We start from the raw sequence: 25497 nt of genomic DNA, 5'->3' as shown, positions 1-25497 counted from the left end.
AGTGAAGGACTGCACTACCGTAGCACTGAGAACGGCGGGCGTGCTGCTTGCAAGGCTGGGGCTGCGCGCACCTCGAAGGAGGCGGTGGCGGCGTCAAATAGGCTGCCGCCCGCCATGTGGCCGCCGCCTGCTTGCCGGCCCTGGCGCCCTCGCTGACCGCGCAGGGCGGCTCGGATGACGTCCGCGGTGGAGCCTAGGCCGCGGCGGCCGTCGCGGTTGGGCGTGTTGCCGGTGCCACCGCCGCGGGCAGCCGACTTCGCCGCGCCGTCCTCATCATCGCCCAGGAACTCCTCAAAGATGATCTCACGGTCTAGCAACTGTGAACGGGGAGGAGGGGCGAGACCTGAACAGGAGCTTCCAGGTTGGTTTGCACTGCACACAGCACAACCCTCGCAATGCCCCAAACGCATTCCCGGCACGCGCATGCCTGCGACACGCACAAGCAGGCAATCGGTCCCATGACTCATGCTCACCTCCAGCTCTTCATTGGCCACCGGGCCGGACCGCCCCTCGGCCGCCGCCGCCTCACGCTCCATCAGCTCGGCGAGCATCGCCGCCGTGGGGTCGCCGCCTGCACCCGCCTCCACGTCAGCAGCGCTGCCTCCTACTCCGCTGCCGCCCTCGTCCCGATCCCGCAGCGCCGCCATCAGCTCCAAATCGCCCCGGCCCGAGAAGTAGTCAGACACGACGTGGCGCCCGGCGCCGCCGGCACCCGCTCCATTGCTGCCGGCCTCCTCAAAGGCTGCGTCGAAGTCGTCAGGCCCGTCCGCATCACGGGCGGCCTTGATGCCCAGTGTGGCCCGGAGCTCGCGCTGCACGCCCGGCTCCAGGTGCGGCAGCAGCTGCCCCAGCGCCCGCCGCAGCGCGCCGTCCTCCTCCGCCAGCGCCCGCTCCACCGCAGCGCGCATGGCGGGGCCGGCCAGCAGCCGCAGAGCCTGCACCGACGCCACCGCGGCGCACATCTGTGGACGGGAGGCAAGGAAAATCGTGCATACAGTAGTGAGGAGGTCCGGAAAGCAGGAGCCCAGGACAAGAGAGAAAACAGCATGTCCGTACAGAGCCGTTCTGTTCAGACAGACAGGCAACCCAGAAACATGCCCACCTGCTGCACCAGCTCCTGTGCCGCGTCTTGGCCCACCAGATGCGCCGCGCCGCCCTGCGCCAGCCGCACCGCGCCGTGGTAGGCGCCGCCGAGGCGGTTGCATGTGGCGCGCAGCTCGGATACGACCGCCACCAGGCTCACGTGCCGGTCTGCTGCATCGTCGGCCTCCTGGCCCTCACCACTGACGTCAGCCGCACCCACCCCTGCCGCTGCACCTGCCCCTGCTGCGGCCGCGCCCGCGAAGGCGCCGGCCTCCAGATGCGCCTGCAGCTGCTGCCGCAGCCGGACCAACAGCGGGCCGGAGCCCTGCAGGGTGGCCTGCAGGTCAGCCCGCAGGCGCTCGGCGCCCGGCAGCTGCGTGGCAGCGGCAGCCGCGCCCGCCTTGCCGCGCTTGTGCAGTCGCGATGGGCTGACTGCTGTCGCCGTGGGGCCGCTATCGCCACTGAGCGAGGTGCTGCCGCCGGCGCCCGCGTCATCGTCCGTAAGCTCTGCCTCACTGTCAGCGGCGCTACTGGCGGCGGCGCTGCTGGTCAGGTGCACAGATGTAGAGGCGAGATCGGTCGGCTGCGCCGCTGGGTCCGCATCCGAGGGGGTGCCGATGAAATCGGTAGGCACTTCCGCTTCCGTGGCCGTGCTGGTGCACTGAGGCTGCGGGGTGCTGGGCCCTGACTCTGCACTTGCATTCGCAGGAGGAGCTGCCGCCAGCAGGCAGCTGGTTCCTGCCTCAGCTCCAGTGGCTGTGGCCTTTCCGGCGGCGCCGGCTGCATTGTTAGCATCCACCACGCGGCGCGATGATCCGCCACCGGTGCCTGTCGTGCCTTCCGCACTGGCCTCCACGCCGCTGCCTGCACTCGCGCCCAATACGCCCGCACCAGGTGCACCACCACTGCCCGCGTCAACTGCGGCCATACCCCCGGCCCCTCCGTCCTCGCTGCCAGCAGTGAATGCCGAGCCACTCGCACTGCCACGTGCATCTCGGCCGGCGGCGTCCGCCTCGCCACTCGCATCGCCGTTAGCTGCGCTGCTGGCAATGCCGCCTCCATCCTCTGCACCGTCGCCACCATTGTTGTCGCCAGTCGCAGCATCCTCCTGGTCGCCGTATTCAGCTCCGCCACGGGCATGCGGCTCGGTGCGGGTATCACCGGGAGACCCTCCTGCCCCAGCATAAGTCGTTTCCTCCTGCAGCTCCTCCTCAGCATGCTGCTGCTTCTCAGGCTGTTCGTTCCCAGCAGCCGCTTGCGTGTGCCCCGCCTCTGCCGCGGCAGTCGCAGGGGCCGCTGCTGAGTCTGCGCCCATACGGCTGCTCTCGGCCGCCGCCTTGAAGCAGGTCACCAGCACCGACACCAGCGCGAGCCGCCGCAGGTGCTCGGGCGCACGGCTGTGGTCGGCCATGGCCAGGCTGACCGCCAGGTGCTGCAGCAGCTGACTGGTGGTGATGCTGGTGGTACTCGCATGCGGAGCTGTGGTCCGCGTGGCTGTAGCTGCGGAGGTAGCTGTGGCTGTAGCAGCCGCCGAGCCTGCACCGGCCTCGACTGCAGCGGCAGTGCGAGCCACTGTGTCCCGGCAGCTTGTGATGAGGTCGCAGGTGGCTTGCTGCCCGGCCTGCGCCTGCAGCCGCGCCGCCGCCTGCGCTCCGGCCAGCATGCTGCAGATGCTGCCCACGGCGGCGGCATGAGCCGGCGTGACCTGGCTCGCACCTGCAGTGCCATGGCAATGAAATGCGGCGGGGATCAACAATGTGCCACGGACTCTTCAGCTTACAATTTAGGTGATAGCAGCAGCATGCATGTGATGGGATGCACTGGTATGTACAAGAGCGACACCTACCAGCCGCGATTGTGGCAGCAATGAAGGCGGACAGCGGCGACAGGTTGACAAGGCTACCGCATCCCGTGCTACCGCCGCTGCTGCTTGCGCTTTCCGCCCTGCCGCCACTCGCTGCCGATGAGGGCCCGAGCCGCAGGCTGCGCAGCTCCCCGAGGGCGTCCAGCAGCGGCTTTGTGAGGTGCTCCGGCGCCGTGTGCCTCAGCACGTCGGTCAGGCCCGGCGGGGTGACGCGCAACTCGCGGAGCTCCGCCACGGCCTGTGCGGCGGAGGTCAAACCGCAATCAGATGGCGGCACCTTGTTGACACAGACCGCCAGGCCATGCGGGATGTGCACCCCCCCACACCGACCGCCTGCGCCTCACCTGCATAGCCAGGGCGCCAGGTTCGTTGCCGGCCAGCTCTGCGGCGGCTCGGGCCGCAACCAGCGCCGTCTTGCCGCTGGGCTGCCGCACGTAGGCCAACCACGATTCGCGCACGCGGCCAGCCAGCTGCCGGCTGAAGCCGCCAGCTGCTTGTGAGGTGGCTGGCAGGCAAGCCGCAAGCTCGGCGCATTTTGCCAGCAGGTCCTCAGCCCGGAAGGATGCACCGGCCTCAGCCAGAGCCGCAAGGTCCATCAGCAGGACGCCCAGGCCCTTCACCGCCTCCTCCTTCAGCGTCTTCGCAGCCGCGCCGCACACAGCCGCGGTGGCCGCCTGAAATGCGGGTGTCACAGCAGAGAGGCAGGATGGGGACACGGAAACATGAAACAAGAGCAACAAGGGCGGCACATGCACACTGATTCCTAGCAACCTCTCCGCCGCATAGGCTGCAGTCGGTGTCCTAGCCACTCATACCTGGATGGCGCACTGCCGGTTACCAGTGTGAGCCGCCTTCATAAACACTCGCATCGCCTTCAACGTATCATTGCTGGTGGCGAAGCTGAAGGCGGCCTTCAGGACATTGGTTGCCGCACCCCGCCGTTTCTCTTGCGACCAGAGCTCCGCGTCCTTGAAATCCTCAGACCTCACAAAGGTCTCTAGCCGCTTCTGCATGTGGATGAAGGTCTTGTGCAGTCGCTCCTGAGCCTCGTCACCGGAGATGTAAGCTGTTGCGCTGTCCAGTGCCGCCGTTCCAACTGCGGCTGCGGCGCCCAAGACGATGTCGGCAGGCTTGGCGTTGGGGGCCAGGAGCTGTTGTAAGTGCGACCCCATGATGGGGCACACCAGCTGCGCCACAGCAGACGATACGAGCTTGGCGGCTGCTGGCTTCGATGAAGTGCCGCAGAGACTTGTAGCCAGGCTCAGCAGCAGTTTTTGCGCTTCCAATTGCTTCCGCGGGCGGCCGAGGCCGTGCAGCCCTGTTAGCGCGGCGCCGGCGGCCGCTATGGCTGCAGCTGCCGCGTTGGCATCATCGCGCGTGCTTTCGGGCTCGGGCAGCGAGGAGGCGCAGGCGGCATAGCGCAGCACCACTTCAAGGGCAGACGCAAGCACGACCTGTGCGTCCTGCGAGGTGGCCAGCAGCTCTGCATTCTCGCACAGAGCGTTGGGGAGCAGCTTCCTGACCTCCTCCGGAAGCTCTTGGCTCTCTCCGCCATCCTCACTGCTGCTGTCACCACCAGAGCTGCCGCCGCCGCTGGAGCTACTGCCACTCAGGGAGCTGCTGCCGCCGTCCGAAGCGCCCCTGCTGCCGTCCGTACTTCCGTTGCTACCGCTTGTGCTGCTGCTTCCGGTCAGCCCCAGCAGCACGCCCAGGACATCCACAGCTGGCCCAGCCGGGAGCGCCGCCGCCAGCTCCCGTGCAGCCGCCATCAGACCGTCATGCCCGACCAAGGGTTCGGGAACGGCAGCCGCGGCAGCGCCATAACGGACAGCGCTAACAGCCGATGTGCGGCCGGCAGCGGCCATGAGGGCCACCGCCAGCGTGTCGGCCGCCCGCAGCGTCGCCAGCAGCACTGCCTCTGGCGGGGCCAGCTCCACGCCACAGCGCTGCAGCGCCTCTTTGGCTGTGTCCGACACCGCACGCCAGCTGAAGTGCGGCGCCGGCTGGCGGCTGGCGAGGCCGCTGACAGCCATGGCCAGCTCGTCGCCGCACTGGAGCCCCAGCGCCGGCGCCTGATCCGCCAGGTGGGCTGCGGACGCCTGCAAGCCGTCCTGCAGCTGCGTGCTTGCGTAGAGGCGCTCCACTGCGCCCAGCAGCGAAAGCTGCGGCCCGCTGAGTGTGCCGTCACCACCGCGGCTGCGTAGGGATCCAGCGATGTCGCCAGCGTGCTTCTGCATTCATATTGGCGATGGCCAGTGAGGGTACAGAGGCCTGATTATTAAGCAGGGAGTATGCGCCGTTGCCATGCCGGCCCAGGTCGGGAGTCGAACAGGGCTCGGCAACATGTGCCATGCCGGAACCGCATGACACACCTGGCTAGACAGGAGGGACTTGACGTGCTCGACTACTGCAGCGCCGTCTTTGCGCTGCTGATCGGCATCGGTCGGCGGCGTCCCCACCGTCCAGCCGCACAGCTCCACCGCCTTTCTGGCGATGTTCTCCCACACGTTGCCGAAGCCGCGAAAGCCCTCCTGCAGAGCGGAGTTTAGAACGAAGATCAGGCTGCCAAAGGGACCAAAACATAATGTACACTTTGCCCCCACAACAATTTGCCCCATAACAACTACGTTTTACCATTGCAATGCCGCACCTGGAGCGCCTCGTACAGGCAGGGATCCGCTGCCTGTGTACCGCAGCCCACCACCGCCACAGCAGGCAGCACTATGTCCACTAGGCTAGCGCAGTCGCCGGGGCTGTTCTCTGCAGCTGTAACCAGCACCTCCAGCGGCAGCAGCGACAGGGGCAGCGCAGGCGGCGCCGCTGCGCCCGTCGTGTCCCTGGCTTGGGCCGTGGCGCCTGCAGACTGTTTCTGTGTCGCTGCCTTGGACTTCTTGGCGTCCTTCGCAGCGCCCGGAGCGGCGACCTCCACGCGCACCGGGATGGTAATGCGCCTGCAGGTGCAGACGATTAGTCCGGTGCTTGGTGATTGCATTTGAGCCCCCGTATCCCAGCGCACAACAGTCATTGCTCCACAGCTCACCTGCCGGCCGTCCGAGAGGCAAGCTGGACTTCATCGCAGCTCTGGACCTGCACATGCCCCCAATTCGGTTTAGGTTACAGTCAGTAAGCACTATAGCGGGCTAGTTAAAGGCACCGGTGAACGCACAGACCAGCAACCTTGTCTCACCTGCACATACAGCTCGATGGTGCCGGGCACAGCGTCCTCTGCAATCGACACCGTCAGTTCGAAGGAAACGTCGCGATTGGGGTGCACCTCGAACTTCTCCGGCAGCACGTCCATGCTACTGTCCGGCGCCAGCACCACCTGTTTGCCGCGCTTCAGCACCAGCGATAACGGCCCGCCGCCGCCCGACTGAGCAGCTGCCGCGGGCGTCCCTCCGGCCTGCGACTGCTGAGCCTGCTGGCCTTGCGGCGGGGGCTCTTTTGCCCAGATGAAGAACACGCCCGGCGCCGTGCCGCGGTTGCTCACCACTACCGACAGCGCCTTGCGGTCGCCGGGGCGGAGCGACACGCTGTGGTGGTCTGGCTGTGGATGCAGGCGCGGCATCGCAATGGCCACCTGGCACCGTAGCGCAAGCTTGCCACTGCCGTGAATGCTGGTGTGCACATCCAGCCCAAACGAGGTGCCGGGATCGGCGGAGCCCATGCGCCGCATAATGTCCAGCACCACCGACCGCCGCAGCCGCAGCTTGATCTCCTGCTCAGCGGCACCCGGCTGCAGCGTCAGCGGCAGCGCGGGGCTGACGCACTCCACGCGGTCGCCGCTGTCCAAGCCCAGCAGCCGGACCGGCACTTGACCAGTGTTCTGGGCGCGCAGCACGGCCGGAATGCCCATGAACACGCCGCCCTCGTAGCAGGCATCCAGCTGCGCCTCGTTCGCGGGGCGCAGGGCAAAGCTCACCGGCGCGCCCAGGGCGCCGGGCGCCAGGCGGAGCTGCCCTACCGCCACGAGCCACTCCACCGCGAAGGTTGCGGGCTCCAGGCCTGACACGGTGAGCGCACACTCCACGCGCTGCTGCGAGGCGCGGAGGCGGGCGGCCTCGGCGGGGCCCATGCATACAAGCTCGAGCTGCGCGCAGCCCCCGGCCAGCACCTGGGCGCTGTAGCTGCTGCCGGATGGGGCCGTGCTGGCTTGACCGCCACCACGAGAGCTGGCGGGCGCAGCTCCAGACGCTGCCAACCTGACCTGCAGCTGCGCGCCGCCTGAGCTGAGGCAGAAGTTGAATGGCACGCTACCGGTGTTGCGCAGCGCCAGCCGCAGACCGTGCTGCTCCCCGGGCTGAATGGCGGGCCCCGTTACACAGCTGCCGGCACGCAACGATGTGGCAGTCACGGCGCCGTCCAGCCGTTCGTCCAGCCACTCCAGCTGGTAGCGCGGCTGCACCACGCTGCCCGCGAGCGGCAGGCGATACTGCCGCGTGCTGGAGTTGACTGCCAGCGCCAGCGCGAAGCAGGAGAGCGATGGCACGTCTACAGCGCCCGCCTCCAGCGTCACCTCCAGGGTCTCCGTCGCATAAGGCGGGAGCACGTCGCAGCTGCTGCTTATGCGCACGCTGGGACCGCTGGCGGCGCGGGCCGCCTCCGCTGCCTCCGGGTCTGCTGGGCTTCCGACCACATCCGCCTTGACCCGCAGCGGCACACCGGTCTGGTTGGTCATAGCGACCTTGGCACTGCGCTGCGTGCGGGTGGTCACCACGCCAAAGTCCAGGGCCTCGCTGGGTGCCAGCGCCACCGCCAGCTCCTGCAGCCGCACGCGGCACCGCAGCACCAGCGCCTCGCCCACCAGTGGACTGAACAGCTGGAAGGCGGCACTCAGCACACCCGGCACCGCCGCCGCCGCGCAGCTGCTGTCGATGGCAAAGTTGAGGACGGCAGCCCGTTGCGCGGACAGGTGCACGCGGTCTGGCACGACCCGGAAGGCCGCCCCGGACTCGCCGCTAGCCACCGCGGCGCTGCTCTCGCCGGCAGCGCCCCCAAGCAACAGCACTCGCAGCTCTACGTTCCGGTCGCTGCTGTTGATGATGCGGACGGGCAGTGACTTGCCACTCCGCAGAAGCACGTCCCCGAACTCCAGTAGTGCCGCCTCGGCGCCGCCGCCCGCCCAGAACAGCCCGCCACCGCCGCTGTGCTCTGCCAGCAGCTGCAGCGTCAGCTCCTCCGCCCCGCGCACCGCCTTGCGCAGCGCCGCCAGCACAACTGCAGGCTGGGCAGCGGGCCGCAGCTCGCGGCTCAGCAGCTCACGGCTCCTGCGTAAGCTCGCCAGCGCTGCCAGCTTGCGCTTCAGGATCTCCTTGGCGACAGCCACGATGTAGGACGTCTGCCTGACCTGCAGCATGCTGCTGGAGCTGTGGGTCAGGCCGGCTGCTAGGCTTTCCAGGACCTTCTCCGCAAGCTGTAGCTGCTCCTGTGCCGCGCCCAGCTCCCGCTCTGAGCGCGCGGTGGCCGCCAGCGCGCACACCGCCAGGCTCATTAGGCGGTGCACCAACGGTGGCGTGGCCAAAGCTCCCGCAACGGCGTTGTGCACGAAGCCGGCGCGTACCCTTTCAAAGACGCCTGCCATGGCGAGCGACCCGCAGCGGCTGAGCGGCTGCGGGTGGGTGGGCGAGTAACGCTCCAGCGGCGGCATTGCAGCCGCCTCCTGCGCTAGGGCGGTCAGGCGCCGGATGCCTTCCGTGTGGTCACCCTTCATCAGCTGCTGTTTCAGGTGCTCGCAGCTGCGCCACACGTCTTGCAGACTGGGCTCCACACCCGCGCCTGCCACTGCCGTGGGCGGTGCGAGTGCCACAGAGAATGCGCACGTCACGCGCAGGCCGCACAGCGTCTGAACCTCCTTCCTCAGCGCCGCCTGGTGCCGCTGCAGGAAGTTGAAGTGGCGGTTGCTGCGCATCGCATCCTCGTCCGTGACCTTGTCAGCGTCCAGATGTGCGCTCGTCAGTTCAGTGGAAGGTGGCGGCGGCTGCCTCAGAGCAGTCAAGATCGACTGTGTTTGCTTGTATGCGCCCATGACCATCTTGTTGAGGCCGCTGATCTGAGGAAGGCGCCACTCGCCAGGCATCCATGCGCCGCTGCTGTCCGTGCGCTCTGATGCCATGAACTCTCCCAGCGGCTCGTCGTTTCTTATCGCTCGGAGCGCTTCTGCAGACGGCCGGAACGCGTCAGCCGCTGCGGCTGCGTCAGCTTGCAGGTCGGGCGCCCAGAGTGCTTCCATGCTGGGCCGCACGTCCAGCGCCATCCACGAGTCGCCCGCGCACCGCAGCCTCAAGCCTGGCTCACTGCCGCCGTTGCTGGGGCCAACCCCATCCAGCATGTCGTGAAGCGTCAACGGCTGCTGCGGTGGCACTAGCACATACTTCTCCTCCTCCTTGAAACCCATGGCTGCCTGGGCGTACGACGCCACTGCCTTTAATGCTCGCGCTAACAGACTCGTCTTAGGCGCCTTGGCCGGCGCCGCGTTCTTGGCGCGCTTGCACAACAGCGTGCACTCCACAGCAAACTCGTCGGGGTCTTGCACCTCGGCATCAACATGTAGCCACATGGCAGGCCTGCTGAATGTTTGCGGGACCTGAATCTCCGTTTCGCCCAGCAGCACACCGCCCCGAACACTGAGCTCCACACTGACCACTCGCTCCAGATCCGCGGCGCTGTCGCCCAACAACACCGGCAGCATGGAGCTGGTCAAGGTGACCACCCTTGGGTACCGCTTGAAGCGGCGCTCGTGGACAGGCACGCAGGCCAGCAGGGCCGTGGCTGCAGCTGCTGCGCCGTCACCGCCGCCACGAAGGGATGACTCAAGGCCCGCCCAGACTGTCTGTGTGGCGGCATGGAGGCACTGGAGCTCCGCTGCATTGTCCGAGAGCTGTTGCGACAGCTTCACCACGAGGGAGCGTGGCATGGTGCGGCCCACGGCTGCGATGTGGAGCTGCTGCAGCCCTGCCGCCGTCAGCTCGTCTGCCAGCCGGACTCTGCGCCGAAGGTCCGCCAGGTCTGTAACGGCCTGTTGCCGGCGCTCTCTGTAGGCGCGCTGCAGCGCCTCAGCCTTCTCCCTAGCCCTCCTGATGGTAGCCATGCGGTCATCGTGCCGCTCCTCCACAAGCTTCATGCCAGCGGCCTTCCACTCATCGAGCAGCACTGCGCTATGCTGCTCCAGCTCCAGTAGCTGATGCTTCACCAGCTCGCCGGCGGTGGCGTCAACCTCTAGCAGCTGCTGCCACAACAGGCGCCCGACTTGGCCGAAGCTCCACTCCTCAAGGGCCAGGAGCTGTGACAGCAGCTGCTGCCCGGAGCTAAGCGTCGCGGCGCCACCGCTTGGCGCTCCTTGCGCCTGGCCGATCGCTGACAGCGGCGACCGCATCAGCTGTAGCCCCGCCTCGCAGTACTGAGCGTACTCGGACACCAAGTGCGACACGCGCAATGCCTCCGGGCAGTAGGTGTACAGCGCCCGCAGCAGTTCGCCGGCGCCCTGCAGGCCATGGTAGAGCAGCGACTGGTGCGTCTCCCACTGCAGCAGCGCCGTGCTAACCTCCGCCGGCAGCGCTGCACCCACGGTCGCGACTGCTGATGCGCTGCCGCTGGTGGCCGCCTGAAGCTTCTGCTGCAGGATGCGCTCCAGTGCTGGCAGGTGGTGCGTGCCGCACAGCTGCAACGCGGCCCAGTTGAGGCTGGGGCTGCGGTTGGCAGAGCTGTCGCTGGCAGGTGGTGAAGAGAGGACTGCATCAGGTCCGGCCGTCTCGCCAGCTCCGCCTGCTGACGCGTCAGGTGTTGCTGCATCGCCATCCGCTATGCTGCCGCTGTCACCGGGGACCCACACCGTGTGGGCATCCACTCGCTCCAGGTCCCGCAGGTGCTCTGCAGTACGGATTGCATTAGGCATGTGTGAGCAGTCTGGCGCCAAGCAAGGAATCTCAAAAGCCCGTCCCTAGTCACGTGCGGTAAGCCCAGAAGCAGGAAACTCCCTTCACACCTGAGACGCAGCGATCCGAGTTGGTGAAGAAGCGGGCAGACACGACGCCCACGCCTGCCGTGAACAGGCTCTGCAGCAGCAACGTGCGCAGCAAGCTCATCCGCTCTGCCATTGAGGCCAGGCCTCGCTGCGGCGCGGCGCCGCCGTCCTGGGATGGCTGGCCCATCGGCGCCGTTGTCAGCAGCTGCTCTATCAGGGTCTTCAGCTTTAGGTCAAGCTGCTCCAACGCTGGCGGGCCGCTGCTGGGCACGGTTCCGCAGCCTACGCCGGACACAGCCGCCAGGTATGCGTCTCCGCCGTCTGCAACATTGACATGCGCCACGGGTTCTAGCAACCGCACCACTGCAAGCAGGCGCTGCGCGGTAGTGCTGCGGCTGCCCAACGCATCATCGTCGCTCTGGTATTGCGTGGTTTGCGCCCGCACGGGTGCTGTGGCGGCCGTGATCTCGGCTGCCTCCAGGCGTGAGCCCACCAGCCTGGTGAGCGCCTTGTGCACGTGACGCACCAGGTACGAGGGCTCCAGGAAGGCGCTGCCCAGCCGCTCCATGTGGCCCTCCGCGGCCTCCGCCAGGGCCACCGGGTTGCCGACGAAGCTAAAGGCGGCGGCCAGTGGCGCGCACCGCAGAGCCTCCAGCATGCACGGCAGCTCGTCCGCGCAGCGCTCCAGGTGCGCCTGCAGCGTGAGGCGGTCGGCTGCCGCCAGCGCCGCACCGGAGTCGCCGCCGCACGCAGCGGCTAGGCGTTGCCTCACATCCGACCACAGCGCCGCAAGGTCTGGGTCGTTGGGGTCGGCGAGGGAGGCGCTGCGGGTGGCCGCCACAGTAAGGCGAGCCAGGAAAGACCGCACCGCTTGCAGTGAGGAAGCGGCTGCTGAGTCCGCACCCAGGCCCTGCTCCGCGGCGGCCATGAGGCTAGCCACCGTCGTGGCAACACCGCCACTGCAAGCACTATCCAGCTGCGCACACAGCCCACTGACAGCCCGCACGACTGTGGTAGAGCTTGGAGGCGGCTGCAGCTGCAGCAGCGGCTGCACCAGCTCCTCAAGCTCCAGCGCCAGCTGGCGGCCGCCCTCGGCCAGTGGCTGCAGGTCCTCCTCCCGCTCGCTGACCTTAAGCAGCGCGGCGCTGCTGCTTGTCAGATGCAGCGTGCCGGCAGCCAACAGCTTGCCAGCGTGTAGCAACGCCCGCCCGGCGGGGTGGGCCGCCGGGAATGAGGCCTCGACAAGCGCGCCCAGGTCCGCAAGCTGCCGAGCGGCGGCCGCGGAGGCAGCGTGGAGCGATGGCAGAAGCTCCGCCAGAGGCTGGCGGCCGCCGTCGCTACCAGTTACAGCCAGTGCTACGTCGAGCGCCAGCAGCTGTGCTGCGATAGCAGACGATGACGGCGCACCATTGCCGTCGGGGAGCCCGCATGCAGCCTGAACACTGCGCGACAGCTGGTGGACAGTGTCCTTCAGAGCCGAGAAGCACGTGTTGAGGCGCGCCACATGCCGCTCCTTCACTTGCTGCTCATGTTGCTGCAGCCGCAGCCGCAGCTCACCCGCACGCTCTAGGTTCATGACTACATTCTGTTCAGAGCGCGCAAGGTCGCCCTCCAGCACCAGCACGCGGTTTTGTGCCGCAGCCGAGCCTGACGCCGAACCACCGTAAATGGAGAGGCCGAGCTGGCGGTAGCGCGCCTCATCTGTGCGAGAATCCGCAATAGCTGCCCTCGCCCTGCCCAGTTCTGCGCGCAGTTGTGCCGATTCAAGCCGTGCATCCGCGGCCTGGGCCTCAAGCTGCTGAATGTCCTTCTGAAGATGGGTTACCTCCTCGGCGTCACCCTGCAGCTGCCTCGGCCGCAAGCATACATCGCCGGCAAGGCGGCCTGTGTCGAGAGCTTCGGCCACCGCCAGTGCCAGCTGCAACCACAGCGCTGACAGTTTGACCTGCCCTCGGAGCCCCGCGGCAGGTCCATCCTGCCGCAGCGGCGCGCCGCCAGCCGCAACCGCTTTTATAGCGAGGCTGGGCAGGTCGTGCAGGAGCGCGTCCAGCGGGGTACCACGCAGCAGGTACGGCTGGAGCTGCGCAGGTGCTTCGATGGTGGCTTGCGTCCGTGAAGGCATGGATGCGGGTTCATCTGCCGCCGCGCCGGTGTCTAGGTTCACGAGCCCCCGCACGTGTCCAGGCGCGAAGGCGCACGCCAGGTCCGCCGGCTGCAGGCTGGGCGGCAGGATGTGAACCGCTAGACCTTTGAAGTAGCTGCCCAAGCGGCCGCTGATGCCGCCTGCATGCTCCTGCAGCCGCCGGCACTTGCCGAACAGGCGCAGCAGGCCCCAGTCCGAGTCAGGCGCCACCTCCGCCCAGGCATCGGAGTACAGCTGCGCCACACCCGGGAAGTCATTGGCCGCCAGCGGGCCCGCAGCAGTGCCGGGCGGCTGCGCTGGCCCCTCCACCAGCAGCTCGCGTCTGTACGCCGCATACTCAGCTAGCGCCTTGTCCACCAGGCACACCCCAGGCACTGCCGGTGGCTCTGTGCAGCTGCTGGCTCCGCTGGTATCTGCCGCGGTGCGGTCTCCTCCGTGTGCAGGTGCGCTGACGGCCTGCAACTCCACGCCGAGCTCGTTACTGAGCACGACGGCCAGCGCCGACAGCTTGGCCTGCCGCGCGGCACGCACCTCAGCTGCGCGCGCCTCTCCAGCTGAGGAGTCAGCAGCGGCCTCTCGCAGCAGCTGCAGCAGCTCCTCCCAGCAAGCGGACCGCATGCTGCTGTCCAAGACGCCGAGAAAGTGCTCAAGGCCAACTGTGGCCGCAGCAGCGTTGGTCTCGCTGTCCGGAAGCATGCGGCGTAGGGCCACCGCTGCCGTGCGCAGGTCGGTAAGTTCGGCCGCTGTGGCAGGTTCTGCTGCCGCGGCCCAGGACGCCGCGTCCAGGTCGCATTCATCTGCCTCCAGAGCGCGCGCCACAGGCTTCAGCTGCAGAGGTAGAGTGAAAGCAGCAGCAGATGGTGAAACGGAGCATTTGCAACGTTATTTCTTCAATGCCACCTTGCATGTGCCCCCAATCCACAGAACGCCGCAAGCTCACAGGCAGCCACGTTCGCCACCCCACATACCTTGCCCAGCAACGGGTCTCCCGCCTGCAGCTTCGCCTCGTACGCCTCCAGCGAGCTCAGCACGCGTGGCACACCGTACAGCAGCTCCTCCAGGTGCAGCGCGTCGCACTTGCCCGCGTCCACCGCCCGCAGTGCCGACAGCAGCTTGAGGCCCTCCGCCAGCAGGTTGCTGGGGACGGGGCACAGCCGCCGCGCCCGCTGCAGCAGGCCTTGCAGCTTCTGCACGCCGTCTGACACACGCTGCTCCAGGTGCCGGCGCCGCAGTGCGCGAGGATCCGTAGTACGCTGTACACCGCTGCCGCCATCGGTGTCATCCATTCCATCGCCCGCTCCGCCCCGCGGCGCTCCACCCATGCTAGCGCCAGCTTCAGCACCGTCGCGTGAGGCATTGAGCAGCAACGCCTGCATCTCCTCCTCTGCAAGCAGTCTAGCCAGTCCCAAGGTATTGTCCTGGCTAGACTGCGACAGCCCCAAGTCACTCGCCGCCTCCCGCAGCTGCCGCTCGCACTCGGCTAGCTGCTGTGCTGTCAGGCGGCTGTGGATGTTCCCGTTCGCCGCATCAATGACAAGGCCCCGGCGCAGCACAGCCTGGTATGCAGACATGACCGCCTGGGTGACGGTGATTGCGTGCTTGTACTCGAGCTGGGCATCAGCTGCGCGGCTGGCGGCCGCCTCGGCGGCATGTGTAAAGCCCACCAGCATCTTCCGCATGCGCGTCGCCAAGCCCCTCGCCGCAGCAAATGCGGCGTCGCCATCGGCATGCTCCTGCATCAGGCCTCTCAGTGCGCAGACGGCGTCCAGGCTGGACAAGATGCGTGAGGCACTGCAGAGCTGCTCCAGGCGCGCCCGCCTTGAGCAGCGCCCCGCTGCCCCGCCACTGGCCCAGGCATCTAGGGCCAGGGCAAGCTGTTGGCAAACCGCGTCGCACAGCTCCGGAGCTCGCGGCTTTTCTCCCAGAGCTGCATGTTGGGAGACACGCTGCAGCAGCTTTAGGCGCGGGTTGAAGGGCAGATGCCGCAGGCCGCTGACCAGGCCGGAGTACAGCGCCCGCGCCTGCTCGCACAGCTGCTGAGCAGCGGCGGCCGCGACATCAGTAATGCCGAGGCTGCTGGTGCCACTGCCTGCAGCGCTTCCGCGCTGGCGGCCATTTGCTGCTGCTGGCCACCATGTGGACAGCATCACCAGCGCCACCAGGCCACAGACTGCCAGGTCCTGGGCCTGCTGGTCATCTACGGGTTGGCCCCCACGGGCGGCAGCACCAGCGGCAAGAGCTTCAAGGTCCAGGCAGAGCGGGTCCGGGGCACGCACGTGCACGTTCTGCGCAGCTAGGTGTCGTACGGCCGCGTCCAAGTAGCGCTGCGCAGCCGGCGAAGCGTGACCAACGGTCACGAGCTGGCAGACGACCATGCCGTCACCGCTTCCGGCGATTAGCAACAGATTCACACCATCGTGCTCCGACTGGCGCCGCGCCGCCGGCTGGTGCAGAATGCGTAGCTCCAGGGGCGTGCTGCCATCCAGCAGCGAAGCAGCGGGTGGCAGGTGGCCAGGCTGGCTGGCCAAGATGCTCTCCAGGTACAACACCGCGCCAGCCGGCCAGCGCGGCCCAGCAGGGCACAGCAGCGCCGCCAACCAGGCAAACGCCAGCGGGCGGTGGGCCAGCAGCGCGTCGGCACCCGCCTCACGCAGGGCGGCGCCGACAGCAGTTGAAGCCAGGAGGCTCCCAGCGGTAGGAAAGGGCTCGCAGAGCGGTACGCCCGGGCGCTGCGCCATCAGGCCTGACAGCGTGTCGACCAGCTCTGAGTGGCACAGCACGGCCCGGTCCCTCAAAAAGGTCTGCAGCAAGAGTCGCGCCTTGCCCTCGCTGCGCTCTTCCAGCACGTCTCTGGCGCTGTACAGGGCCTGGAGCTGGAACAGGCTGGAGCGCGTCACGTCCGGCCCAACTGCGCCCTGCTGCGGCGCGCGCAGGCCCTGCGGCACCATCAGCTCGCAGGTCCACACACCAGCCAGCAGCAGCAGGCTCGCGGCGATGCGGTGCAGCGCCTCGCGCTGTTCATGCTCCGCCACCCGCGCCAGGACCGAGCGCAGCACCTTGGGCAGCAGGCCGGCGACCGTGGAGATGGGCTTGCTGTACAGGCTGGCGACCGCAAAGACGAGGCTCTGGTGCTCCATCATTTCCACCGACTTGACCAGGGCCACGTACTGCTCTTCCACCCGGCCGGCGATGGTGTCGTACGCCGCAGCCAGCTCGCCCACACCCGCCGGCAGCGCCAGGGCCTCGGCGGCGGCGGTGCAGCCCCTCTGCAGTAGGCGCGCCTTCGCTGCCAGGTCCGTCGAACGGAGCACGGCACCGCTGGCGGCCGCGCAGCCCGCCGCCGCCAGGCCGTCGACGGCTGACGCGGCCAAGTGCGCACAGCAAGCTTGCAGTTGGTGCAGCTCGCGCGCCGCGCGCCGCGCTAGGCGGCAGCGCTCGCCCGCATCTGACAGCGATGCCGCCGCCACGAAGTCCTGGAGCTCGCGCTGGCAATATTCGCCCTGGAGCCGCAGGCTGCTGGTCTGCTCCTCCACCCAGTGCTGCAGCTGAGAGCTGTCCCGGCGAGACGCAGCTGGCGCCTCCGAAGCCCCCGCCGGCAGCCAGCGCTGCATGATGGCGCTGACAGCTGATGCCGCCGGTGCTTCTGGGAGCGCCTGCAACCAATCCAGGAACCGTCAGGTCAGCTGAAAGACCAGCAAACGTTTTACGGGGTAAACAGGCTGTAGGGTAAACACTGCAGGAGCCACCACAGCCCCGATGCGGCTCTACTGGCTAAGAACAGATACCAACCTGCAGGTTCATAAGCATGACCTCCAGCTCAGGTGCTTGGCCAGGGTAGGTATACACGAGCACTTCTTCAACCACCTGCATGCGGCAGGGCCGTAAAAACAGTCAGCACATGCAGCGGGCTGACACGTGCAGAGCCATCCAGTCATGATTGTACACACCCACTCACCATGATAGCAAGCGCCGCCATACTTGGCACGCCCTCCAGCCGCTGAAGCAGTGACCACAGCATCGCCGCCGCCCGCTGCTGCAGCTTAGCCACAGCGTCCGACACGCGATGCACGTCTGCTTCTAGCGCCGAGGCCGTGCCACTGTCAGCGGCAGGCGCAGTTGGGACCTCGTACAGCGGCTTTCGCAGCGACGGATGCTGCAGGGCGCCCGCCAATGCCTGCAGCGCCACGCCGCGCTGCGTCAGACAGCTGATGGAGCTGGTGTAGCTGCGCGTCAAGCCCACGACCAGCGACTGCACCGGGTTGGCATGCGGGGCAGCGCCGCTGGCTGCTGGAGCCGACCCCGGACTGGTTGCGGGCGGCACAGGGCTGCCGATGCTAGCGCAGCGCGCGGCCACGGGCCCAGCCGCCTGGAGCAGGTTGCGCGGCGTGAGGCGAAAGTCCTGCAGTACCTGCACCGCGCCCGTGCCCACCAGCGCCAGCATGGCGGCATGGTAGCGCACGCTCAGCTCCGCCAGCTCCGCGCCGCCCGGCAGACCGGCGAAGCGGCCGCGCAGCAGCGCCGTCAGCTCGTGACTGCCGGCGTTGGCGGGTGTGAGGCCGGCGTCCAGCGGCGCTAGGCAGATGCGGATGACACGGTTGTAGAGCGCGCTGGAGAGCTTGTGCGACAGCGGCCGCCGCGGGTTCACGGTTGTGAAGAGCCGGAAGCGCGGGTGGATGGTGCCGGCAGCTGCGGAGAACACCTCGCCGTCGGCGTGCTCGTACACGTTGAGCGAGGGGCTGTCCTCCAGCAGGCTGTTCAGTCGCTCCACCAGCTCCGGCGGCGCGCTGTTTAGGTTGTCCAGCAGCACCCACTCCCCGCTCTTGAGCGCCTGCACCAGTGACGCATCCACCCAGCGGAACGCCATGCCGCCCGCGTGCTGCCGCCGGCCAACGCCGCCAGAGGGCGAGGCCGCAGACGCCTCAGCCCCCCTCTCCGCTTGACGCAGCTCCGCAACGCAACGGTCGCACTTGAGTAGCTTATTGCTCAGACGGCTTAGGCTGGTGGCTAGGCTGCTGGCGATGGGTAGCGTCTCAGGGCAGTGCCGGACCTCAATTGCGGCCTCAAGCAAATCGTGGCAGTTGCTCAGCAACCGCTGCAGCCCGGCCGCATCAGGTGATGCTGAGGCGCTGCGGGCTGCTGCTGGGTGCTGTGGCCGTGGCTGCTGTGGCTGCTCGTTCGGCTCTGCCGCCAGGGCCTCCACAACTATGGGGTCCGCCAACAGCAGTCCCAGTGGGACCAGAAGCTGCTCTCGCAGGCTGGCAAGATGCTGCACGCGTGTGCTGTGGACCGTGTCTGGGTTCTCTCCAGCGGCAACGGCATTTGCAGTGGCTGCCGTGAGCGCCGGCAGCACGTCCGCTAGCGCCAGCCGCACCAGTCCAGCCGCCAGAGACGTCACGCCCGCAAGCGCGCCATCCTCCGCCTCGCACGCTCCCTCGCGCGCAGGCAGCCAGCTACCGATGAGGTCCGCCACATCTGCAACCAGGCATGCAAAGCGCACAGCGACAATCTGCGCAAGCACTGCAATCTGAGGCCATCGTACACGTATCAAAGCCATGCAGGCAAGCCCTTCCATGCAAAGGGAAGCGCCTCTCCCCGAGCTACACACCCGACTCCGCGGTCATGGGCACGATTCGCAGCCGCATGCCCGCCAGCCGCGCCAGCTCCGCCACCAGCGATGTCTTGCCGCTGGCGGTGTCGCCCTCCAGGCAGACCGTGCGGCCGCTGCGGGTGGCGGCCGCCAGCATCTCCAGCCGCTGCAGGGTGCCAGGTGTGTGCACCAGCGGCGTCGTGGAGCTGGCTTCGTCGCCTGTACGGGTGAGATTTAGAGGCGTCACGCAAAAGGCACAATGGATGTTGGTCAGGTAGATAGCCATGCATACTGTGCCGATAACCCAAAGAGGCCTCACCACGCTCCATGTAGATGCTGCCCATGCGCACAACGCCTGGCACGCTGGTGTCGATGGCCGGCGGCTCCTCGCTATGGTTGCCGGTCGTGGAGACTGGGAACTGCCCCGTCTTACTGCTGCTGGCCATGCCGTAACTGAAGTGCTGCGCAATTAGGTCCCGCACACGCTGCTGGTCCGCAAGCTCCGGGAAGGCCGAGGCATACACGATGTCTAGCACCCTGCGCAACGTGGCTGTCTTGACGCCCTCCACGTCCAGCAACTCATCAGGCGCTGCTGATGGGGCAGCGTCGTCATCACCTGCACTGGCATCGTTCTCGCCGCCCGCACTGCTGCGTTGCTGCGGCGCCTGCGCTCCCAGCCGCAAGCCGTAGTGCGCCTCCTGATCTCGCATGATGCGGACCAGTACATCCCTCGTCTGCACCAGGAGCAGCGGCAGAGGTGGACCACGTTGGGGAGGCCGAGGGTTAGAGATAGACCACATTGGCGCAGTGTTATGAGGCAAAGGCGGAGCTCTAAGGTTTGCTTCCTGCAGTGAAATCAGTAAGGGCGCGGCCAACCTAGCAAACGCCCGTCTATGCCATGGCACACCTTGATGATGTCGCGCAGGTTGAAGGGGTGCACGCCGCCGCCGCGGCCCAGGCTGCGCTCCGCCATGGCCCTCACCACCTCCTGGTGCACCCGGAACACCGCGGCCACGTGGTCGGTGCGGATGAGGCCGCCCCCGATGCAGCCCGCGAACACCGCCAGCGTGATGGCGCTCAGCTCTGAGTCGGAGGGCGCCGCCAGCCGCACGCGCGTCAGCAAGCCCGAGATGGAGCGCGGCAGCTGGTTGCGGCCTCCGCCGATGGAGGCCGGGTTGATGGTGGCGAACACGCGCAGGCCGGGCGGCACCGGCACGCGCTCGCCAGTCACCGGAACCACAAAGTCCGAGGCGTCCCTGCACGTAGGGTAAAGAGCCAAGCCCGTTTCTTTCACCAGCAGGTATGTGAAGACTCCAGAATCTCACGCTCAGCCTCCAAGCTGTCTACAGCGACCCTGCCTGTCACACGAATGGCGCAGAGATGCCGCACCTGTGCAGCAGCGGCGCCACGCCGTCCAGCACCTCGGGCGGTGCCAGGTTCAGCTCATCCAGCAGCAGCCAGTCGCCGCGGCGCAGCGCCTGCAGCAGCTTGCCGTCCTGCCAGCTGAACACGCGCACGCCACCCTGCATCCGCGGCGTGAAGCCGCCCAGCAGCTGTTGCAGCGTGGTGCTGGCGCTCAGGTTGATGCGCTCACAGCGCACGCCCACCAGGAAAGCCACCTACAACAATTGACAAAGTGAAGGGTCAGTACAGGTTGCAGGCATCACGTACAAAAAGCGGTTGGACTAGTCGCGTAACAAGCAATGCGGGTTTCTGAAACTGCGCACCTGCTCGATGATGGCGGTCTTGCCAATGCCGGGCGGCCCCTCCATGAGGAGCGGCGCGCCAGACATCAGCGCCGCAAAAACGCTGGCCAGGTTGAGCAGCAGCGAGGGCGTAGTCGTCAGCCGCAGCCGCGCCGCCACCTCCTCCTGCGACTGCGGCGGCGCTACGGCTCCATTGGACGCCGGCTCCTCGGATGCAGACGGCAGCGGCACGCTGAGGCCGGTGTAGGCCAACTGCAGCCTCTTCGCCGCGGGCTGGAGCGGGTCGCGCGTGAGCAGGATTGGGCTCTCGTACTCCGCCGCCGCCAGGTCCGACAGGTGCGGCGGCGGCTCTGCCACGGCCATGTAAACCGCGGGTATTGCGTGGGCCTGCTGCTTGCGCGCCCACCAGGCCTTGAGCACCTCTGCCACGTCAGCCAGGTCCGTCAGGTGCTCTAGGTAGGAGAAGCGGGCGGCCCACAGCACCGCCAGCTCGTAGCTGTTGCCGCCAGGCTGCGGCTGCCGGGAGGCAGCTCTGGCCCTGCCGCTGCCGGACGTGCTAGCAGCCGCCACGGCAGCGCGCGGCGTGCCGACTAGCTGCGCAGCCAGCTCCGCCCAGCTCAGCAGCGCGCGCAGGTCGCTGCCGCGGCGGGCCCAGCGGCTGCCCTTCATCACCTGCCGCACCTCAAACATCATCTCCGCCACGGGGACCGCCAGCGCCGCGTCCACGCCTCGGCTGCTCCCGGTGGCGTGGAACCGCCGCTCCACCAACATGCGCAGCTCGGCGTCCTCGTACGGCGACACCACCACCTCTGTAAAACGCGAGCGCGTGGCGGGGCTGATCTTGCCACCACGGCTGCCGCCGCCGCTGCTGGTGTGCATGGTGGCGAAGACCTGGGTGCTGGCCGTCACGGCGACGGGGCGCCCCCCCGCGTCCGCGGTCACGTCCTCCGACACCGTCAGCGTGGGCTCCGTCTCTAGCAGCGGGTTGATGCGCTCCGTGACGGCCGGGCTGGGCGCGTCATAGTCCTCCAGCAGCAGCGGCCGGCCCAACTGCACGCCCTTGGTCACCGAGCCGTCCTTGAACAGGAAGATGGGCCGCGCCAGCACTGTGGCCGCCATGTTGCCGCCGCCATCACCGCGGCCGCCGGCGAGGCGCGCCGCTGCGACTGCTGCGTTAGCGGCGGCGATTGCGCCCTGCACCATCTCCCAAGCCGCCTGCAGGCGCCGCAGCATGCCTAGTAGCTCTGCATCCGGCTGCGGCAGCGCATCTGCCACGCGCTGCAACAGCACCAGGACTGCGCCCACGGCCCGCTGCAGCTCATCAGGCACCTTGAAGGGCTCAGCAGCGGCGCGGGGGCTCCGGCGGTCCTGGTGGCAGAACAGGGCCCCACCCTCGAGCTGAGCCAGCTGCTTCGCCAGGATCTGCACTGCGGACGGCTGGTCTTCGGGTGCGTCCGTGTCTGATACAGGCCCTGCTGCCGCCGGCGCCGTCTCTGGCTCTGCTGCAGTATCCGCAGCTGGTGCAGGGTCTGACGGTAGCGGGCCAGCAGCTGCCTCCGGCTCCCGCTCGGGCGGCGTCGGGAGCTCGTAGTCATCTGAGGAGCTGTCCTCGCCCACAATGACGGCGGTTGCGCTGATGCTGTTGATCCGGCTGACGCTGTCACTGCCGCTGTCGCTGTCATTGCCGTCCTCTGAGCTGCCGCTTCCGCCTTGTGGTACAGCGCCAGGCTGACATTGGCCAGGGGCCTGGGGCTGTCCGTCACTCGCAGCATAGTCGCTGTCGTCGCTCATTGCCTCCAGGTCTTCCAAGTTTACTCGCCGCTGCACGCCGCTGTCTTCATCGTCCTCCGCCCAGCTGCTGGCACCGCTACTGCTACTGCTGCTACTGCCGCCGCTTGAACTCCTGCGCTGGCAATCCGTAGCAGCACCCGCCGCTGCCGCTGCCGGGTGCTGGCGCCCGCGAAACCACTTGTCCAGGTCAGCCTCGTCATCGCTGCTGCCCTCGTGGCCCAGCTTTACCCAGCCGTCCCCGCCCTGCTGCGGAGACACGGGCCCCGAGCTGCTAATTGACTTGGGCGCCGCGTTGCCGCCGGCTGCTGTGTCCTTGTCATAGGCTGACGCCTGCACCGCCAGCTCGGGCGCCTCGGCAGCCAGGCGCGCCTTGGCTGCCGCCAGCGCATCCGCAGTGAGCAGAGTCACAGGCATGGCGGCAGCAGCTGCGCCGCTACCGTGTGCCTGGCGCAGGGGAGTGCTGGCTCCGCTCGTGCTCTGGCTCTCTGAGTCAGCAACGCTCGAGCTGCGCCGGCTGCGCCCGGCCTCCTTCGGCGCTGCGCCATCTGCAGTCGTATCGCTGCCAGGCTGAGCGCGGTCGCGCCTAAGCGACGACTGCGATAGCTTGCGCAGCCACTCGGCCAGCTGCTTCCCACACTGCTCGGTGGCAGGGCGCAGGTGCTGGCTGATGTGCTGCTGCAGCTCTGTCAGATCCTCACGCACCCCGTCGCTAATATTGCCAGACGGGCGCAGCAGCGCCGTGGAGCGCAGCAGCGCATTGTGGGCCACAACCGGTAGCTCCTGCGGGTGTGCGGAGATGGCGTTAAGGCGCCTTAGTGCCGTATGTGGCTAGCCGTGGTGCTATCACTGTGACAGGAAACAGATGACCAGAAAAAATAGATACAGAAGCGCACCTTGATGAGCTCGGCGGTTGAGAAGGGCTGTAGCTGTCCCACGAGGTCAGAGGCGTCCGTGTCTGCAAGGCAGGGACAGGTAGGGGCAGATAGCCGTTACATAGTTGTCAACCGTTCAGACGGCGCCATGACCCTCCGAATCCACATGCGAGCAGGGCCCTGCAGCAGGCACACCCACCTGCAGTGAGGTGCTCCACAAGCAGCTCCTCGCCGCGGCCGATGATGTCGCACCACGCCGCCACCAGCTCCGACTTGCAGCTGGTTGGCCCTGACAGCAGCACCGGTTCGCCGCACGCCGCCGCCAGCCCCAGCTGGACTAGGTGCCGCATGAAGGTGGCGGGAATGCTGCTGACCACCGCCCCGCTGCTGCCGCCTGCCAACGCAGTGGGCGCAGCGGCTGCAATGGCCGCCTTCAGCGCGCTGCGGCTGAGGTCCGCGCCCGGCACGGTCAACGAGATAAGGCCGTCACTGAGCACCACGTCCGGGCCCCGCTGCTCCATCGTGTAGGACAGCTGCTGCAGCCTCTCCGCAAGGCCCTGCCAGCCGGTAATGCCCGTCAGAAGCTTGTGCAGGGTCGCTGCGGGGACGGAGCCATGCGGCACGCGGCTGGTCAACAGGCTGGCGGCAGCGGCGGAGAGCGGCGCACCAGCCCGCTCTGCGCGGCGCTGGATCTTGATCAGCTCACGCATGGTGATGCGATGCGGCGTGTCGCGCAGCGCGAAGTACAGCTCGGCCAGTTGGGATGCCTCAGCCGGCGTCAGGCGCCTGCGGAGTCGGGAGCGAACAGCAGCATGACAAACAGTCAGACGTCAGACGGCTTCACACCTAAGGGGCGGTTGATACGAACAGTACCGTATGCAGGATAGTCTAACGATAGATGAACGCACCTGTTGCACCCGCCGCCAGCTGTAGTCGCCAGCAACTCGCTGCGCCGCAGGATGATCTCCGGCAGCTCCTCTCTCGCAAAGTCGGGCACCTGCACCTCCACCATGCGGCTGCGCAGCGCGGAAGGCAGCGGCTGGCGGCCTGTATAGCCGCCGTGTGCCGCATTTTGGGTGGCCACGAAGCAGAAGCCCGGCGCCGCCGCCACCACGCGGTCCGTTCCGGGCACCTGCACGAAGCCCAGCCCCTCCAGCAGGGGCGCCAGCAGGCTCAGCACGCCTGCCTGAGCCAGGTTCAGCTCGTCAGCCAGGAACCAGGCGCCCTGACGCAGCGCCTGCAGCAGTGGGCCCTCGCGGAACGTGCAGCTGCTGCTAGCGCCCTCTTCACCACCTCCGGAGCTGGGAAGGAATGTGCCCAAGTAGTCCTGCACGCTGGTGCTCTCGCTGTTGTTGACGCGGAAGACCATTTTGCCGCGCGCCCGAGCTAACTCCGCCACAAGCGATGTCTTGCCCACAGCAGCAGGGCCCTCCAGCAGCACCGCCTGGCCTGCCTCCAGGCATGTCACCCAGCGCCGCGGCGTGCGCGCAGCGCGATGGAGTCAGGACGTGGTGGTGCAGCACCAGCGGCTCCGCCGCGGCCGTCGCGCCAGCGGCGCCTGCCGTGGCCACTGCTGCCTCCGAGGCCATGCCAAACAACAGCATGCCCGGGTCCAGCAGGTGGCGCTCGTCAGCCGGCACCTTGGACAGCAGCAGCTCGCGCACAGCGGCCGTCACCGCGTCGGGGGCCTGCATACCGCCGCTTGCTGAGATGCTGCCGGCATTGGTGGAGTGCACGGAACCGCCCAGAGTGGCGGAGTAGGCTAGCCACAGGGCCTGGGCGAAGCACACGTGATGCCGCAGGGTCAAGGCATACGCCAGGTCCAGTAGCCGCACCAGTACGCCCAGGGTCAGTGTCGCAGGACCCAACGCAGCCGCAAGCGAGGACGCCTGGCCGCCGCGCAGCTGGCGACGAAGCAGCACGCACAGCTCGGCACCCAGCGCCGCGTCTGCCTGCGGCCCGTCCGCACTCCAGCGCGCACCGTCGCTGCCGCCGCACAGCACCGCACAGATCTGCTGCACCTCTGTCGCAAAGTGCGGCTCGAACGCGTCCATCACGTCCGGCAGGTGCACCACCGACAGCCGGTTCACCAGCGCCGGCGACAGCTCCTCGCCCGCGCCGGCCACACCGGTGGCACCGCCGTGCCGCTGCGGCGGCGGCGTCAGTGTGGCCATGAAGCGGAAGCCGGGCTGCACAGCCAGCGGCTCGGCGTCGCCGCGCTCGGTGAGGACCAACACCGGAGGCCGCTCCAGCAGCGGGTTCAGGCGCTCGAGTACGGTCGCCTCCGCCGCGCCGAGGTTGTCCACCAGCAGCGAGCAGCCGTCGCGGCAGGCGCGGGTGGCGGCGCCGTCGAACCAGCGGATGCTGCCGCCGCCGTTGCCATCTGCAGCGGCAGCGCTGGTGGCGGATCCATCTACCGGCAGGTACTGGCCTATGAGCTCGCTCGGCTCCGACTCTGTGGGCGAGGCACCGCAGGGGATTGGATTGTCAA

At 67.8% G+C, this 25497-nt stretch overlaps 1 protein-coding gene across 1 annotated transcript in view; it reads right to left on the bottom strand.

Moving 5' to 3' along the window:
- The window catches only part of CHLRE_02g095250v5 (uncharacterized protein), a 35272-nt gene that overhangs the window by 2976 nt on the left and 6799 nt on the right, over positions 1-25497 (bottom strand). Inside the window, exons 10-32 of the mRNA XM_043059617.1 lie at positions 24456-25461; positions 23915-24352; positions 23206-23792; positions 23028-23089; positions 20365-22914; positions 20027-20256; positions 19545-19893; positions 18957-19371; positions 18656-18856; positions 17006-18522; positions 16840-16914; positions 14019-16703; positions 10929-13878; positions 6135-10813; positions 5988-6034; positions 5598-5898; positions 5320-5478; positions 3763-5178; positions 3292-3621; positions 2930-3185; positions 1103-2799; positions 474-962; positions 72-317 (exon numbers count right to left, since the gene is read on the bottom strand). Of these exons, the coding sequence (XP_042927251.1) occupies positions 72-317; positions 474-962; positions 1103-2799; positions 2930-3185; positions 3292-3621; positions 3763-5178; positions 5320-5478; positions 5598-5898; positions 5988-6034; positions 6135-10813; positions 10929-13878; positions 14019-16703; positions 16840-16914; positions 17006-18522; positions 18656-18856; positions 18957-19371; positions 19545-19893; positions 20027-20256; positions 20365-22914; positions 23028-23089; positions 23206-23792; positions 23915-24352; positions 24456-25461 (22685 nt within the window). The remainder of the gene's footprint in view (positions 1-71; positions 318-473; positions 963-1102; positions 2800-2929; positions 3186-3291; positions 3622-3762; positions 5179-5319; positions 5479-5597; positions 5899-5987; positions 6035-6134; positions 10814-10928; positions 13879-14018; positions 16704-16839; positions 16915-17005; positions 18523-18655; positions 18857-18956; positions 19372-19544; positions 19894-20026; positions 20257-20364; positions 22915-23027; positions 23090-23205; positions 23793-23914; positions 24353-24455; positions 25462-25497) is intronic.

This window comes from Chlamydomonas reinhardtii, chromosome 2, assembly GCF_000002595.2.
Source record: "Chlamydomonas reinhardtii strain CC-503 cw92 mt+ chromosome 2, whole genome shotgun sequence".
Taxonomy (NCBI): domain Eukaryota; kingdom Viridiplantae; phylum Chlorophyta; class Chlorophyceae; order Chlamydomonadales; family Chlamydomonadaceae; genus Chlamydomonas; species Chlamydomonas reinhardtii.
This window is presented reverse-complemented; position numbering and strand designations above follow the sequence as displayed.